Source organism: Amblyomma americanum, chromosome 4, assembly GCF_052857255.1.
Source record: "Amblyomma americanum isolate KBUSLIRL-KWMA chromosome 4, ASM5285725v1, whole genome shotgun sequence".
Taxonomy (NCBI): Eukaryota; Metazoa; Arthropoda; class Arachnida; order Ixodida; family Ixodidae; genus Amblyomma; species Amblyomma americanum.
The window spans coordinates 63,444,094-63,461,249 of NC_135500.1; the positions used below are offsets into that span (position 1 = coordinate 63,444,094).

Here is a 17,156-nt window from a genome sequence, read left to right on the forward strand (position 1 = left end):
CTTTGCTGCCATTTTGCAGTTTGTTGCTGCAAGGATGGCAGCTGCCCCATGTGTCTGATGAAACGTCAAAAGGCCACTACGTATTGAAACATGAACAAGGCCTACAGAGAGAAAAAAAATGTTTCATGAAAGAAAGTATGCATGTTGTCTTTGAAAACCAATCAGCTCGATGAGCTAAAAAAAGCTAAATAAACGTTCATAACCGCAGTGGACAAGCAATTCAACAACACGGCCTGAGCAGACAAAATCACAACATTTAGTCATTTCTGTATACCCTGTTCTGCTGTTAACTGTAAACTTGTTTTTTACACACACGTAAACCCATAGGCCATTACAAACATCTAGCAGTCACGTGGTTGAAGTGGTGTTCAACGTATCACTGTTGCAGCAACATCACAGCCTCGGCAGGTAGTTTAAAACGCGGAAAGCGCTGCGATCAGTGCAACGCTGGTCAAGCGACGTGCAATCAAGGGTCTGGACAACGCTCTCGCGTACCGCTTTGACAGCAGCCAGCGCAGCTAAACACTCGTGAATGCAAGCCGGGTGTGCTTCCAGCTGTAGTGTACTTGAATACGTACTTCAGCACTCACCAAAACGCAGAGGGAGGTCCGACTTGAAGTACTTGCCGGTACCATGTTAAACACGCTTGCGTGTTCACCCTGAGAAATCGTATATGACTGTGCCAGGGTTATCAATGCGCTTAGCACAGATCAGAGGTTGCTCTAACCAAAGCGCGGCAGTCTTCTTCGTCTAAAGAATCGTGTATTGTGCCAGAAACGCACATTTCGGTGTTAAATTATGAGGTCCCGCAGTGTTGAAGCTTATGTAGAAACTTATTTCGTGGCCATTACCTTTGACTAAGCAGCTAGCTGGTGCATTGAGTTAAAGACAGCAGAGAAGTTGTAGCCTAACCTCGCTAACGTTTTCGGTACCCGTCGTGCTCACAAAAGTAGGGCCAGAAAACGCAAGCGTTAACGTGACACTACTTACCAAAGGACCCTACCAATTGAATCACTGCTCCGTACTTTTCCATTGGCTGCGCGAATGACAATGGCTGTGCCGCCGTTACTACCATCTAACTAACTGCATAAATGATTGAAGCACGCTTCATTTACAGCAACGCACATGTGCGAAACACCAACGCTGACCCGAGAGCGCAAAATACCGGCAACGTATTGCGTACCTTGAGTGATGCTGACGTGCGCACTGTACACCTGACGCAGCAAATCTTTCATAGACGGCAGGCTGTATTCCTGTTCGCCACCGCGGCCCAAATACGAGGTGTCCAAAAAGTCCATTGCTGCTGGCGCTATCATGTCATATTTCCTGGTCCACAAGCCAGCATTATCACATTCTACATGAAATAACGCGCCAAGAAACAGGTGGATGGGATAGGCTTGGATAGCTTATGTTAGTGGCTAGTTTCTCCGTTCTTTAGGTGCCGATATATATAAACAACGTTTATATCTATATAATATAATAAAATTTATTTTTGCATTTTATACTAGCATGACTAATTTACACATATACGATAAGATAAAATCTTTGATTATTCGCAGCTACGGCTAAAACTTTGAGCTTCTTTCTCAGCAAGGTTCTCCTCACTTCCGCTTCCTCTTTTCTCTCAACCAGCCATTTTGACTGCTGCAAGATGGTAAGTTGCGTTGAATTTTTCGTTTTTAGCCGAAATTTTCGGGCCATACTCGGGAAATAGACGTGAATTTAAGTCACTAAGTTGTTCTATGTCGCTGTGCTTGTTGTTTTCAACATTGATGGCTGAAATGCCGCTTGATTTCTGCAGGCTGCCCACAAGACGTTCCGGATAAAACAGAAGCTTGCAAAGAAGCTCAAGCAGAACCGGCCAATTCCCCAGTGGATCAGGATGAGGACAGGAAATTCCATCCGGTAAGTCCAGTGACGCGTTCTGTAACGCATTAATTTCTCTGCAATGACACACACTGGCGCTTGTCGCGTGTTTGGTACTCTGTTCATTGGTTTGGTCCACGCTTCTCGCGACGGTGAAGTGCCGACAGCACCCGTGAAACATGTTCCAGCTCATGCTTCGTTAGGTGTCTCTCGTTTTAACTTGCTTGGTCTGAATGCGTGGTAGCCCCACTTTGATCTAGTCGCGAGCACCTGAGCAGCAGTGTCATGTCTCGCACCGACATGCTGTAACAAGTGGCGTTTTTCTAGCTCGTGCTTTTGTGTATTAGTAGCGTCTTTTCTGCCGCACTTGGTTGAAATTCACTCGGTGCTCACTCTGATTGGCTACTGATGGGAAAGGTGACCGTAAAAGTACGAAAAATTAGTCTCAACATAGCTAGACGACCCGTGGCTTTCGATAACTGATCAGTGGTGAGTGCGGAGAGAATTTTGCTCTGAAATTCTTCCCGCTGCCAGCAGATTAAACACTGCCTTGTATGATGATGATAGCGTTTGATCCTTGAAGTCCCCTTGACGTATATCACCGAACGAACGCCATTTGCTTGTACGTCACGCTTAGAAACCATCAAACTTTGTGGGAGGCCACATAGCCTTTCTGTTGTGGCATTTGGACTTGCGTACACCCGTCTTACCTCGAGTTCTGCTTGTAGTTCTGTCCATTGGGGACTTGTTTTTGCGCTCCCTTTGCAAATCACAGGCATAAAAAAAAAGTCATGTCTCGATTCTTTAGTTGCATTTGTGGCATGTTGAGAAATGGCAAGGGATTGCTGGAGTGTGGAGTTGCTTGTAGGGTTTCTTAAAATGCAAATCAGTTTGCTCAAGCAAAATGTTGGGTTGGTAAAGATTCATACTAGTAAAACAATGCAAAAAAAAATTAAGTACCAGCCCTTGAGATTTGTTTTTAGTTCAGGAAGACAGCACAGGAAGGAACGAACTTGGCAGGACTGAATGCTGGCGCTAAAGAGAAGGGAGCACTCATTGCCACAGAAATTCTGTAGTTTGGTTGATGATCACGCAAAATTGGCGCCACTGTAAGGCTGCGAAGACTCCTGTAGCCTGAGCCACAGCAATTCCTTGTACACTGCACTCGTGTCTGGGAGAGGGTGTGCAGCCACCAAACAGGGCTAGAACTTCGGCGGGGAGCACCTTCGTGCAGGTACAAAAACTTTCTCTGGACTTGCCAGCCACTTGATCACAACGAGCTCAGTACCGCAGTCGCATAGCAGCTTCTTCACCGAGTCGCCCAAATGGCAACGAAACGCATTCAGCACAAGGATGGACGCCAGATGACAGTGCACCACATCGCCTACACCAGATGGACTTTACCCAGTCTAAGGCTAGATTCTCATTCATCCACCCTTTCTCATGACATTTTTCGGCGTTGTTTTCCTCTTGAAGATCACATGGGGAGCTTGTGGCCATCTGCCGTGTACGATAACATGACTGAAACTTGCGTCTTCTCGTTGCCAGGGGACCGGGTACTAACTTTAGACCCCTTCTAGTGCACGTTAAAGGGCAATGGCATGTCCAGGTAAACTGGCGTCTGATCAGCATTGCCTATTTAGTCGAACAGAAAGTTCTTTGACTTGCGCAAAGAAATAACACGGCGCTGAAAACTCAATGAGCAGCTCTTCGAATGCTTCAGGCAGCTTGTGTGAAATCGAGGTCCGCCGGCGTAGTGAAGAGCCAGCACGGCACAAGTAACGATGGATCCAGTGCTTGCTCGCTTTGAAGGCAGAGCCTGGTATCCCTTTTTCTTTTCCAAGCTCTCTAGCTTTTGCCGGCTTGCTGTTGCCGTAAGAACTCCATCAGGCCAAGTTCAGTTTCTGGGAACGCACTATTATTCGGGCCGCTAAAGCTTTGTCGCATTCCGCTGCACGCGAAAAGGGCTTCTTCCTGTCGTCGCCATCCATGAATGCTTCCCGGGACGACACCAAACTGCCTCCCGGCCGCACTGTTGCTGATGTTCTCCGCAGCTAAAATCACTTTTCGTTTGAAAGCAGCCGAGTACTGTTTTCGAGACCCTGACATCTTGCTCCCAAAAAAAAAACATCCACTCCACGAAGCGTGGCTTACTTGCGAGCATGTGCGTTGTCAACAGGCACACGGCACACCACAACCCCTCGGTACTCCCAACGAATCAACAAAGAAACGACATCGTGACGTCATTTGTCGAGAATAACGTAGCCACGCAGCAATAACGAAACCAAAACTTCGAGGAACTTCGAAAATTTTTGTTCGGATTCGCAAATAGTACGAGGCGAAAATTTAGGACGCTAATTACGGGAAAAACCTCGTATTATACGTGGGTTTTTATGGTATGTACTGGTGACTCACCACCAGCAGGACACCTTAAAGACGTGAATTATGCCCAAGTCAAGTGTCTGGTCTTGCTCGTCCCGTTTTATGGCAGAAGAGTATGGTCGCTGCAGTGAGAAAAGGCGTGGTGCGCTGCACAGTTGTTGAGCACAAGAAGGAACGTTCTTTCCTTTTTCAGAATGTCATCCTCAAACTCAAAAGGCCACTTGGCAATCAAGTTTTCTGTCATCCCCATGCCCCCTCTAAATCTATGCCTAACGGCACACTTGTTGAATAGAAAAAAGAGCATGTAGCGCACCAGAATGTAGCTTCCAAAGCAATGTGCCTTGCGAATCTCCCTAATAACAAACTGTCATTCATGCTGCTGCACAGGAAGCCGCTAACAGGAAGCTTACTGCACTTCCCACCAACACTAGGAGTCTCCTTTCAAGGCGTGTTTTTGACAGCCACACTTTGTGAATATTTCTTATTTTTATTGTTTAAGCTTGTTTGGTTCGCTGCATTATTTTCGCAGGAAGGGGAGAGGGGGTGACATGGTGGTTAGGAGACTCTTCGCTCTCTGCTTCAGTAAGAAGCGCTGGTTCTTAACATTGTATAATTTAATTTCATTGTCGTGCTGTTTCTATTTGAACAGCCGAATGGTGGCTGTGAAGTCAAAGGTCAGCATTGGTTTTTGTTGAAGCATGAAGAAACTGCTGTATAATTACTGCTTCATCATTTTAATTCACAACTCTAAGTCAGCCTACCTACCTCAAGAGCTGGAACCGCAACGAATGAAAAAAGTGGCAATTATATTGTATTGTCCTTTCTTTTTTCGTGCATCGTGTGATCTATACTGACTTTACTTTTCCAGCCAATAGTACAGAAAGGATTCTCGGTATTCCAACATTCAACATGCTTTATATTCAGTGTGTCATGTGATGTTGATTGTGCGAAGTGTCCCTGTTGCAAAGATTAGCACCGTTTTTTACAAGGCATGTGAGATGGAACACGCTTTCGCCATGTCATGTAATTTTTTTGTGCCTTGACAAGGCTTTTACTAGCTGGGCATTTTACCTTTAATAAAGCCAGTACAAACACTTCATTGTAAGTAGGATGACTTGGGTTTGCTTTCCCATTTCATCTCATTGTAGATAATTTATCCCTTAGGGCAAGTGAGTGGATCCCAAGAGAATGCAGCAGAAGCAAGTGGGTGGATGACATCGGGAAGTTTGTAGAACAGGGTGGCTGCAGCTGGTGCAGGATTTGATCATCCTTTTAAGCTGCTTGGATTTCATGTTGTGGTTTCCTCCGTCCTAGTGAAGAGCTAAATACCCAGTGTTCAGGTTGCCTTGTGCTGCCTTCTGATGTGGTGCATTTGTTTCTCGCAGCTACAATGCCAAGAGGCGTCACTGGCGCCGCACCAAGCTCAAGCTGTAAGGGGAGCATCGTGGCCAAGCTTCAGAGAGTTGGCTGCTTGGAATTCATCATGTGCAACCCCCATTCATCTCATCTTGGTTGCCACCTCGATTAGGATGATTGGAAATAAACTGCTCAGACTTGGCTACTAACTCTTGTCCTCTCACAAGCTGCAGTTTCTTTCACAAAAGGTGCATTTAGATATGCATGTCAAATCTTGCAGCATATAAAATGGGCTCAAGACATCGTGAAATGCAGAAATTGAACCCTACCTGCTTCCGAGTCCCAGTTAAAAGCAGCAACTTTTTTTACTCGTATGTGGGATGTGTCATGCAACTTGCTAAAGTTTCATCCCTTTTCAGTGGACAGCTTGGAAAGTCTCACATCTCAACTGATGGGGTGTGTTATGCCTGCAGTGCAAAAGTAGCCAGCATCACAGGTTCACAGGCTGCATGGCCACATTATTGGCTGGCCGTAGGTGCCTTGTCCCACAGCAGTAGTTCAGGGCTTTTGTACAGCTAAAGACCTCTTTAAGAGAGCAGCCTGCCAATGAGCACGTACACTTCATTTGCAGGCACTAATGCTGCGAATACAAGGTTCATGACATGAGGACAACTGGAGACCAAAGTTTTTGTTTTTTTTGTCCAAAAACAGCTGCTTTGTAATCGCAACCTTGCTGTGAAACCTAATTTGTATATCTCGAGAAGGCTTGCTGATATTTTCCCACAATCGGTTGGATCTGTTGTTTTGAACAGATATGCTACAGAGCCAGAAACATTGTCCCTTGCGTGGGCAGTTCGTAGTTTCGCCTTAAAACAGTATGTTGACAATAGTTGCGCCTCGTTTATGTGGACACTGGTTTTAGAGCTAAGGTGTCCATAGAGTGAGTCTTTAATAACGAACTATAAAGAAAACAAAAAATGGAAAAAAATTTGCTGCGGTTCTATTGCTGAACCTGGTTAGAGAGCGAAAGCTGTAGTGTATCGGGCTAGTAGACGCAGCTTCGGCTCTAGCGTTGAGTGCGTTCCACACACTGGATAGGCAACGTGCCCACCCTGCCAGGTCACTGTTAAATTGTTGATTGCGAGAGGTTGGTCACCAAGTGACGACTGCGGCCTATTGCTGCAGTGGCGTATGTCTACCACAGTGTTGTCGGCACTAATGCATGCAGCCCACATCTCCCTCTCCCCATTGTCATGTAGCTCTAAGTGCAATTGAGGCATCCACTGCCCCAGGGAGCCAGTTTTGTGCCTTCCTTTTCTCAAAATCAATATAGTCTAGAGCGCTGTTAACACTAATGCCAATGAACAAAATATCGACGGTCTATAGCTTCAGTGCCGCGTTTCTGCTACAACGTTGTGAATGCCAACGCATGCAGCGCACATCTGTCACTACTGCCACGTAGCTTAAAGTGCAACTGAGGTGTCCACATCATGATCTCATTAATGTCTCAACTTTGTATTTGACATTGAGGTGCCTGGGGTAGCATATGGTAGGACACCATAGTTATATCATTTGGTTTGATCTCTGGCTCACTTGAAGGTCAAAACCGCAAGCACCGTGAAATCGTTCCAAGGTAACAGTGAAGCTTTCGCTTCAAAATAAACTGCTTTATAATTAGGGACTGCTTCATTACACAGTAAAGTGGAAGTTGGGCAATTTTGGAAACTGCAGGTGCATTATACAGGTCACCATTGTCTTTAAAATCATGCAGAGCAGGTTTTAGCACGTTTGGAGTGCCTAGTGGTCCATGAGACACGTAAAGGCGCTTCTTAATGTGATGAAATATTTACTATGACTGTTCACATAGCAAGAACTCTGCACTTTCTCAGCTGACAGCTGGCGAATGTGGTTTTCAACGGAGTGCACAGGAAGAATTTTTTTCACAGCCGTTCATGCAGTGCGGTAAATGATAAGGTGCGTTGACCAGGCACCTTGCCACTGTTAAGCATGAAACCACACACATACAAAAAGGCCATTACTATGGCATTTGCACTTTTGCACTGCCTTTCACTGGTGATCTGCACTCGGAATACAAGGGGCAGAGCATATCTGGCAGAGACACTCAATATTTTGTTCTCATCGCTGTCCATATTAATGCAACAAAAATACATAGGTCCCAGTGGGCTCCGTGCATATTCTCCCATTGTCCTAATAGCTAGTTTCAGTATTGAGGAATAAATACTTCAAAGTTTGGCCTCTAGAAAAACTGTTCATAATTCAAGTCAATATTAACGGGGGTCATATTAACAGGGCACGACTGTACTTGTCATTTAGGGTACGGTTCTAGCACAGCTGCTCATTTTCAATGTTCGAGAGTTGCGACAGTAAGCGAGAGGTATCCTAATCCCTTGTGACTTGGGGCAGGCGTCTTAACGCCACAGGAAATGTAGAAAGGAAAGTCTTTTAACAAGGAGTGCCCATGGAAAGCACCAGCCACGGAGCGAAGCAACCGCATGGCAGCCACTCTGGCTTTTATAGTCTCTCCATTGCCCAAGAAGCTGTTGCCAAGTATAGTTGCAAATGTTCTGTGCATCTGTACGTTCTACCTGAAAGACGTGGGTTTGATCCTGCCCACAGCAGTCGAATTTCGATGGAGGCGAAATTTTAAGAGTCCCGTGTACAGCATGATGTCAGTGCACGTTTAAGAACCCTAGTTGGTCGAAATTTCCGGTGCCCTTCTTCACTATGGTGTCCATGATAGCCCGGGTCGCTTAACGTTAAAAACCCAACCATTCTTTCACTCCCACCAATTCCTCCCTTTCCTTACAGCGCCCGGGTGTCAGCAGTAATGTGAGAATAACTGCGCCGTTTCCTTTCCTGAAAAACCAGTTTTCAATTTTACATGATGATGGAGGTTCTAGTAATGTTGGTGGGTTTGGCGGGGGGGGGGGGGTGATATCATTTAAGTGGCGTGTTTTGGCCACAGGTCTCTGATGGCGGCAGGGCATATGGCAGGTTCTCTCAGATCATGAATGGCAATTTACCACTATACCTCAAGAGAAAAGTATACAACACTTGTACCTTACCAGCACTCACCTATGGGGCAGAAACATGGAGGCTAACGAAAAGAGTTCAGCTTGAGTTACGGACAACATAGCGAGCTATGGAAAGAAAAATGATAGGTTTAACGTTAAGAGACCGGAACCAAGCAGAGTGGGAACAAATGCGGGTTAATGACATCCTAGTCGAAATCAAGAGGAGGAAATGGGCTTGAGCAGGGCATGTCTGACAACACCAAACATCCTGAGGACATCCTCAAATGGTCAGAACATCCTCATCCCGGACAGGACATTGAGTACTTTTTGAGTGCATCACGACCAAACGTCCTCTTAAGAATGTCCTCACTTTGTACTTCGCTGGATGATTCGAGGATGAAAATTTCTCAAATACCCCACAAATGTCCTATCGCAGGACAATATTGTGGCATTCAACTGATCACATAAAACAGGCTTTATCCCTCGCACTCAGCTTTAATTAGTTAAAAACTTCACGTTTATTAAAGGATACTTCTGTACAATAGCAACATAATGAAGGAAACCATTGTGACTACTGAAAATAAGTGCCTTGGGAAGATATGGTGTGGCTTTTAAATCTGTTCTTATTAACTGCATGCTTCTAGTGGGATTGGACTGTTTAGATTTTGGGGCCATTAGTCCTAGTGGCTTTTGCATTGAAATGACAGAGTTCAACTCCTGAAAAAGTTGCTGTTGTTGCTGTATGAAAATATTGCACGAAGAACGTGCTACCAACAAATGCAGTAAACGAACCAGTGCTGAACATGGAGAAACTTTTGCAAAATTTGCTAGAATCCTAGACAAATGACGCAAACAGAAAGCTTTTTCACAGCCCCTGTGGACATTGCCTACAATAGTTAAGCAAGTAATGGCATTCTCTGGGGTAAATCGTCATTTGACGTCCTGAAAACATACTAAGAAGGCACTTGAGAGGAAATTTGAGGATGTCCTGAAGACATAATGAGGCCAGACAACAGGACTATGTGAGGACTTGTTGATGATTAGTAGAGAACGTCCTCGGGACAACACAATGTCAAAAATTAATCCTCAGGACGTCTTGAGGATTTTCATATTTATAATTTCAATTTCCCTGGAAAATGTTGACACAGGGCAAAATGTCCCCCTGCGGTCCTGGGAGAAAATCGGTTCCAGTTGAAACCAACTGACTGTCGACACCATTGGAACCAAATGGAAGCGTCCAACTGGTGTCCGAAAACGTAAGTGGTACCCAGTTGGAAAAATTCCAATTGGAACCATTGGGTTTTTTCAGCTGGGGCCACTCTTTGTCACTTTCGTGAAGAGTCTTGCTGCATTTTGCCATCTATATGCTACCACATTCAACCAGTGGCACTTTTTGCAGTCGCATTGTCTAAGCTATGACTTTTTAAAAAGGAAGGAAGCCTGCAGGCTCAAGTTTCAAGTATAGGTAATTTTTGCATTTTGTGTAGTTTCGTCACATATCTTCATACTTTTTTATCCAAAGTAAAAAAGACATTTTGTTAAGCAAAATAGTTTCCCACTTCCTTATTTTAGGGTTTTTTAAAACAAACAACAGGGCCATAAATCCGGTAATTTATTTGAAGCCTTTTTAGCATGACTGTAATGAACGCTGCAACAGTCGTCTGCTCCAAATGCGAACATTCTGCTACTAAGCCTCTTTTATAGTTTGCAAAATCCAAAACTGTGCAACGAAATGCAAGCTTTTCCTGCTACAAAACCTGAAATTGCAGGGTAGCCAACCGGAACATACTTCTGGTTAACCTCCCTGCCTTTCCTCTACCACTTTTCTCTCTCTCTCTCCACCACTGCACTATAGTCGGATGAAACTTAAGTCTGCAGTGAAGCTCTGCACACATTCAGGACCGCCGCTCAGAATTCCTCTGCCAAAAAAGTGGTCTGTTGTTAAAACCTTTTTGTTACAAAACAAGAAGCTAGCCACAAGAAAAAGATCATGGATAGATGGATAAGGCTGAACACTTTAAATCAGGCGGTGGCTCAAGCCACCTAGCCATGACTTATGAAATTTTACTCTTCTCTTGATTTTAGCCACCAATCAGATAACCTTCGCTTGGTTACTTCTACCCGCTTAAAATCCACTTTCCCTTCACTATCCCTAAACCCCAATGCCTTGGGTAAGTCAGCCTCGCTGCTTTCCACTGTAGTGTGAAGCCCTTTACAGAAAAGTATCAAGTGTTCAGCCGTTCCCTCCTCCTCTCCGCACGCAATGCACAACGTGTCTATCTCGTGGTACCTGACTCTATATGTCAGTCCGCAAAACTCCCGTCCTGGCCTCAAACAACAAAGAGCTTCCCCTACAATTATCATAGATATTTTCTTTGGATATTTTCTTTGGCAATCGTAAACTCTAGAATTCTGACACCTGGCATGTTTAATATAGTGAAATATTAGAAAGCTTATTTCGTTTACTGTTGTGGTTGGCCAGCATGGCCCAGTATTAACTGCTGTTTTCTTAAGTTAGTTGTATCCTACTACAGCCACACTTCCTGTCTCAGGTGGGCTCAGTAACAGGCAAGTTGGTAGCAAGGTAATCCTGCAAGAGGTTAATTAACAAAGCAGGTGCGGCACATATTTCACCTCGTAACAGTGTTCTGGAAACAGGGCAAATGGACCATCTGCGAGCTTTGGCTAGCATGTCAGTGCCATATGCTGACAAGGCCTCTGCAGTAGCAAGAACCTTGTTTTGCCAGTTGCAAGACATTAGTGAAAATACTGTTTACTTCATTATTGATAGCCTAATTAAGTTCAAAGCAGCTCAATGCTCTTTCTGCCTTCAAGCAACTCCAGTGTGTGGCACGTGAACCAACACCCCAAGGAATCTGCTGCTCAGCTGCATTTGCTTGTTATGCAGCTTAAAGAATGAGCATACGCTATAGAAATAGTGTAAAGCACCGATTGTATCTCTCAGCTTTCGCTCCAGATCCCAGTTCTTCATAACAACTTGGACCTATTGCAAGTACCAATGCTACCCATGCCACCACTCTGCTTGCTCGTGCATGCTACACCAACAGTGAAACAGCAAGATGACGGGATGAATAAATGAAAAGTGACACACAAGGGCTGAATGTGTGCCACTTATTCATCCCGTCATTGACTACTTATGTCAAGCACCAATAGGCCAAAGTTGGCACTAAGCTCAGTGTTTGGCGTCATTTGTTTTTGCTCTATGTAAAGGTCTTGGCACACTGCTGAGCATTCAACACTGTAACTCCAATTCTCTCTCTCAAACTCATGTACCTGCAAAAGGGCAGGCACTAAAGTAAAACCTCTGCTGAGAGGGCAAACAAAATGCAGGTATTCATATCACTTCTCACAACACCCGCAAGTGAGCACCTGTCAGGCTAAGTAGTCCAGTTTGTTTAAGACTAACTTGAATGATACGAAACACAACAAAAGAGAAGAACACATTTGACTAGCTCAGTGCTGTCTAATTGATCGTGAAAAACAAACAAACACTTTCTCTGTTTGCACGTGCATCACATGTGCAACAACAGTAACGAAAGTTTTATTTCATGCTAGTGCTAGAGACACCTTCAGTCATAAACAGTTATGAAAGCATCACTTAAAAACATGACATGGTGCATGTGCGGTATGTATTTCCATCGTGGCAACTGCTTTGCATTATTCGATACAAATGCAATGGAAAGTGAGGCAGGTCTATGAAGGGCTGTAGAAGGACGGCAGACTGGGCGAGTTGGTGCTCCATGACAAGAATTATTTTCAACGGCGCTAGACAACCAGACCAGACAATGGAAGAGAGTTGTAAGTTCAGTGTCGTGTTTCTCTTCCAATCTCTAGTCCTGTTGTCTAGCGCTGTTAAAAACAATTGTTGTTATGAAGGACGTGCATACAGAAAAAAAAATTACATTTTGAAGGTACCGAACACTGAATTTTAAGCACCAAATTTTTTGCCACAACGGAAAGCTTGCTGTCTAAGGTGCTGGATTCCGCAATGGTTTTGTTGGAAATGCTGTACAAGATTTTTACCAAGAATTTTTAAATAAGTGCATGCGCCCATTTTTATGCATCCCGTAGCTGGAAACCAAGATCAGCGAGCATGATGGAGTTAGCCATCGGCAAAAGTACTGTACCGAAAACTAGTATAAATTTCACTCGCCAGATATTTTTAGTATAAAGTATTGTAAAGTAAGATAAGGCCAGGGGTGCGGCGTGATCTCGGTCACCAGAACAGGATTTGGCCTCCCTGGTGTAGTACTTGGCCACAACCTTTTATGAACAAACCAATTAACCCTCGGCCCACAGTCCCCAGCGGCTGGGGAGCAACTGACCAAGGCGGCGGTCAGACCTGTGACGCTGCGGAGGGTGCTAAGCATCTCTGGCTCCGGACAGGCCGCCATTGGAATCTCAACCTGGCACCATTTAACACTAGAACCTTATCTAGTGAGACTAGCCTAGCAGTGCTGCTTGAGGAACTAGCGGGCATTAAATGGGATGTCATAGGACTCACTCAGTGAAGTTAGGACAGGTGAGGCGTATACAGTACTAAAGGGTGGGTGCATACTGCGCTATCGCGGATTGTGGAGGTGTGGGATTCCTCATCAATCAGGATATAGCTCGCAACATAGAGGAGTTCTATAGTATCAACGAGAGGGTGGCAGCTATCGTAATTAAGCTCAATAGGAGGTACAAGCTGAAGGTGGCGCAGGCCTACGCACCTACATCCAGCCATGATGACCAGACCGTTGGCAGCTTCCATAAATACGTGGAATTGGCAATGAACAAAGTAAAATCATGGTGCACTCTACTGATGGGCGACTTCAATGCAAAGGTCGGAAAGAAGCAGGCTGGCGACCAGGCGGTTCTAGGAATAGCAGATAGGTAGCAGATAGGAATAGTAGTGGATAGGTTCTAGGAATAGCCGGGGAGAGTTATCGGTAGAGTTAGCAGATAGAAATAATTCAAGGATCATGAATACCTTCTTCTGCAAATGAGAGAACAGGAAATGGACCTGGAAGAGCCCCAATGGTGAGACTAAAAATGAACCAGTATTAACTTACGGGGCAGAAACATGGAGGCTAACGAAAAGGGTCCAACTCAAGTTAAGGACAATGCAGCGAGCTCTGTAATGAAAAATGATAGGTGTGTAAAGGTGTTTGTCCGAAACACAGGTCGGTTGACGTTGGTCGAACAGCGACACGACGGACAGACTCACAGGCGTCACTCGAAATCCCAACTGCACTTTGTCTACCTCTTCGCTGCACTGCTTGAACAGCTGCCGGTCAGTCCCATTACAATTACTTCCCCGCCGTAAAAGGAGCGGGAGGAAAGCATACGCGGATCATAATATGGCTCGAGGCGCTCGACGTGCACAGTTTCGAGCCCCCGGTGACGGTGGTCCAAAGAGGGGGCGAGCGGCTCAACACTGCAGTTCACGGGAGAAGTTTGTTGCACAATGCGGTAAGGTTCGTGATAGCGAGAAAGCAGTTTCGTGGTGAGGCCGGGAATGGAGGAAGGAACCCAAAGCCAAATGAGGGTGCCACAGGGATATGAAGCGGGAGGGTCCTAGGAATCCCGATGGTGCATCTGATGCCACTGGAGTTATGTAGTAAAAGAGCAAGCAAGTTGTCGGCATTCTTCGGCATACAGGCGAGCTTCAGAAAGTGATGTGGTCTCGGAAGGCTCAGGGCGATAGGGAAGTATGGTGTCCATGGTGGATGTAGGCTCCCGGCCATATAAGAGAAAGAAAGGAGAAAACCTCGTCATTGTCTGCGTAACCGTACTATACGCGTACTAGATGAAAGGGAGCACTTGGTCCCAGTTGGAGTGAGCGGTGTCAGCATACATGGCGAGCATGTCACTGAGTGTTCAGTTGAACTGCCGTCATGGCATTGGTTTGAGGGTGATGGGCGCTAGTGCAGCGATGAACGATTTGGCATTGCTTTAGCAGGGCCTCAACGGCGCCCAAGAGAAAAACACGACCGCAGTCACTTAGCAGTTCTTTCGGGGTGCCATGACGAAGAACAAGACTGTGTAGAACGAAGGAAGCAACATCGTTTGCGGTAGCAGATCTTAGAGCCGATGTTTCGACGTAGCGTGTGAGATGGTCAACGGCCACGATGGCCCCGTGGTTGTTAGAAGAACTGGTTGGAAGCGGGCCATAAAGATCAATGCCGACGGGGTCAAAGGGTCGGCCATGGCAAGGTAACGGCTTCAAAGGAGAGGCGGCGGGGCGGGGAGGTTTCTTGCGATGTTGGCAGGCGGTGCATGACAGAATCTACTGACGTATGTAGCGGAACATACCTCGGCAGTAATATCACAGATGAAGGCGAGCATACATTTTCAGTACATCGGCGTGGCCACATTGTGGATCTGCATGGAAAGAGGCGCAGATGGCAGCACGGAGGTATCGAGGGATCACCAACAGCCACTTCAGCCCTTTGGAGCGGTAGTTACGGCGGTATAAGAGGCCATCACGAACAGCGAAATGGTGGGCTTGACGGCGAAGGGTCCAGGACGAAGAATGTGGCGAGGGATTACTCAAGAAGGTAAGCAGCGAGGTGATCCAAGGATCCTTCAGTTGTTCAGAAAACATATCAGGGACATCAAACGACGAGAAATAGTAGGCACAGACAAGGGCAGAGGTGGAATCGCATGGGAGCGGTGAACGAGAAAGGATGTCGGCGTCAGAGTAGACAGTTTTACCTGTGCATATGCAAAGCGCTACGGCGCTGCGTGCGTTACGCTGTCCGCTCCGAAGTATAGTTTTAGTTGGCCGTGCCGTAGCGTCCCTCAGGCGCACGCCTAAACAGTAGTGCCATCTAGTGACAAGACGTCAAAGCACATCAACTCGGTTGAATAAAATTTCGTCCGTGATAACTGAAAACTAGGGTGAGTGCATTGCGAGCGTTTTTTGTTCCAAGAACAACTATGCAAACCGAAGAAAATGTAAGAAGTGACTAAAAGCTAGAAAACTGCTTCGCCAGGTGTCGTTGCTACGAGGAAAACACACTGCATTTAGTTCGGCCTAGGAGCTTGAAAATTGCCAATTTATCTGAAAAACAGAGGCTAGTTATCGCTTATACCGCTACGAGTGGGCAAGAGTAGGCGAAATAAAAGCGAACCACTACCATTTGAGTGAGCTATTGCGTCGGAGAATCCAGTGGCGATATGTATTTATTCCGAAGTGGGCGAGCAGGGCGCCGCCATCTTGTCAACGTTAACCACGTAAACCATGCAAGCGCTGCAACACAGTCCGCTGGCTAGCGTACGTATGCAAGACGCAGGCTTGCACTTGCGTTCTGCGCATGCACACTACCGTCCCCACAAATCCTTGTGTACGATAAGCCATTGCGTACGCATAGCTAAAATTGTCTAGTGCTTCTGGCCAGAGCGATAAATGGCCTGAATATCAAACTCCTGGAGACGTACAGCCCAGTGGGCGAGTCGGCCAGAGGGCTCTTTGAGGGAGGAAAGCCAGCAGAGGCATGACGGTCTGTGACGACATAGAAGAGCCGTCCGTAAATGTAAGGTCGGAACTTGGCAATCGCCCAAATGATGGCAAGACATTCTTTTTCAGTGCCAGAATAGTTTGATTCCACCTTGGTGAGGGCGCGGCTGGCGTAAGCTACAACATATTCCGGATACCCAGACTTTCGCTGGACAAGAACTGCGCCCAAGTCCACACCGCTCACATCAGTGTGAATTTCTGTCAGATAGGCAGAATCAAAACAGCAAAGGATTAGGGGGGAGACCAGCAGGCGATGTAAAGTGTTGAACTTTACATCGCGACAAGACAAGAGGTTCAGGCTGCCGGCAAGAAGCTGCATTAAAGCGGCGATGATACAGGTGAAATTGCGAATGAAGCGATGGAAATATGAGCATCAGCCTATAAAACTGTGAAGTTTTTTTAAGGTGGTCGGTTTGGGGAAGTCAGTGATGGCGCGATGTTTGGCAGGGTCAGGAAGAACGCCGTCCTTAGAGATGGAGCCTGGCGTCAGTAAGGCACGTGAGTACGCACTGCAGATGGGAAGGAAAATCTTTTGAAAAAACGACAATGTCATCCAGGTAACATGGTGGCTGAGATGAGAAGAGTTCTGCTTTGAAGTTCCAGGATGAAGACCAGGATGGGAACTGAGACGCCTCCACCAAGTGCAAAGGTGTTTATCCGAAGCACAGGTTGGTGGGCGTTGGTCGAACAGCGACACGAAGGACACACTCACAGGTGTCACTCGAAATCCCAGCTGCTCTTCCGTCTCCCTCTTCACTGCGCTGCTTGAATAGCTGGCCGGTCGGTCCCATTACAGGTGTAACATTAAGAGACCAAAAGCGAACAGAACAGGTGAGGGAACAAACGCGTGTTAACGGCATCCTAGTCGAAATCAAGAGGAAGAAATGGGCTTGGGCAGGGCATGTGATGCCCGAAGGCAAGACAAACGCTGGTCCTTGAAGGGGCCCCGAAACACATTTTCAGTGCATTGTTTTGCCTGTTGGTTAGACAGA

General features: G+C 46.1%; 1 protein-coding gene across 3 annotated transcripts in view; it reads right to left on the bottom strand.

Annotated features, from left to right (window-relative positions):
* LOC144127986 (uncharacterized) overlaps positions 1–1,391 on the bottom strand; it is an 80,879-nt gene extending 79,488 nt beyond the window's left edge. For all 3 annotated transcript variants that reach the window (XM_077661020.1, XM_077661021.1, XM_077661022.1), the window contains exon 1: positions 1,184–1,391. In XM_077661020.1, coding sequence (XP_077517146.1) covers positions 1,184–1,316 — 133 coding nt within the window. In that variant the 5' untranslated portion in view covers positions 1,317–1,391. The remainder of the gene's footprint in view (positions 1–1,183) is intronic.
* Positions 1,392–17,156: the final 15,765 nt, after the last annotated feature.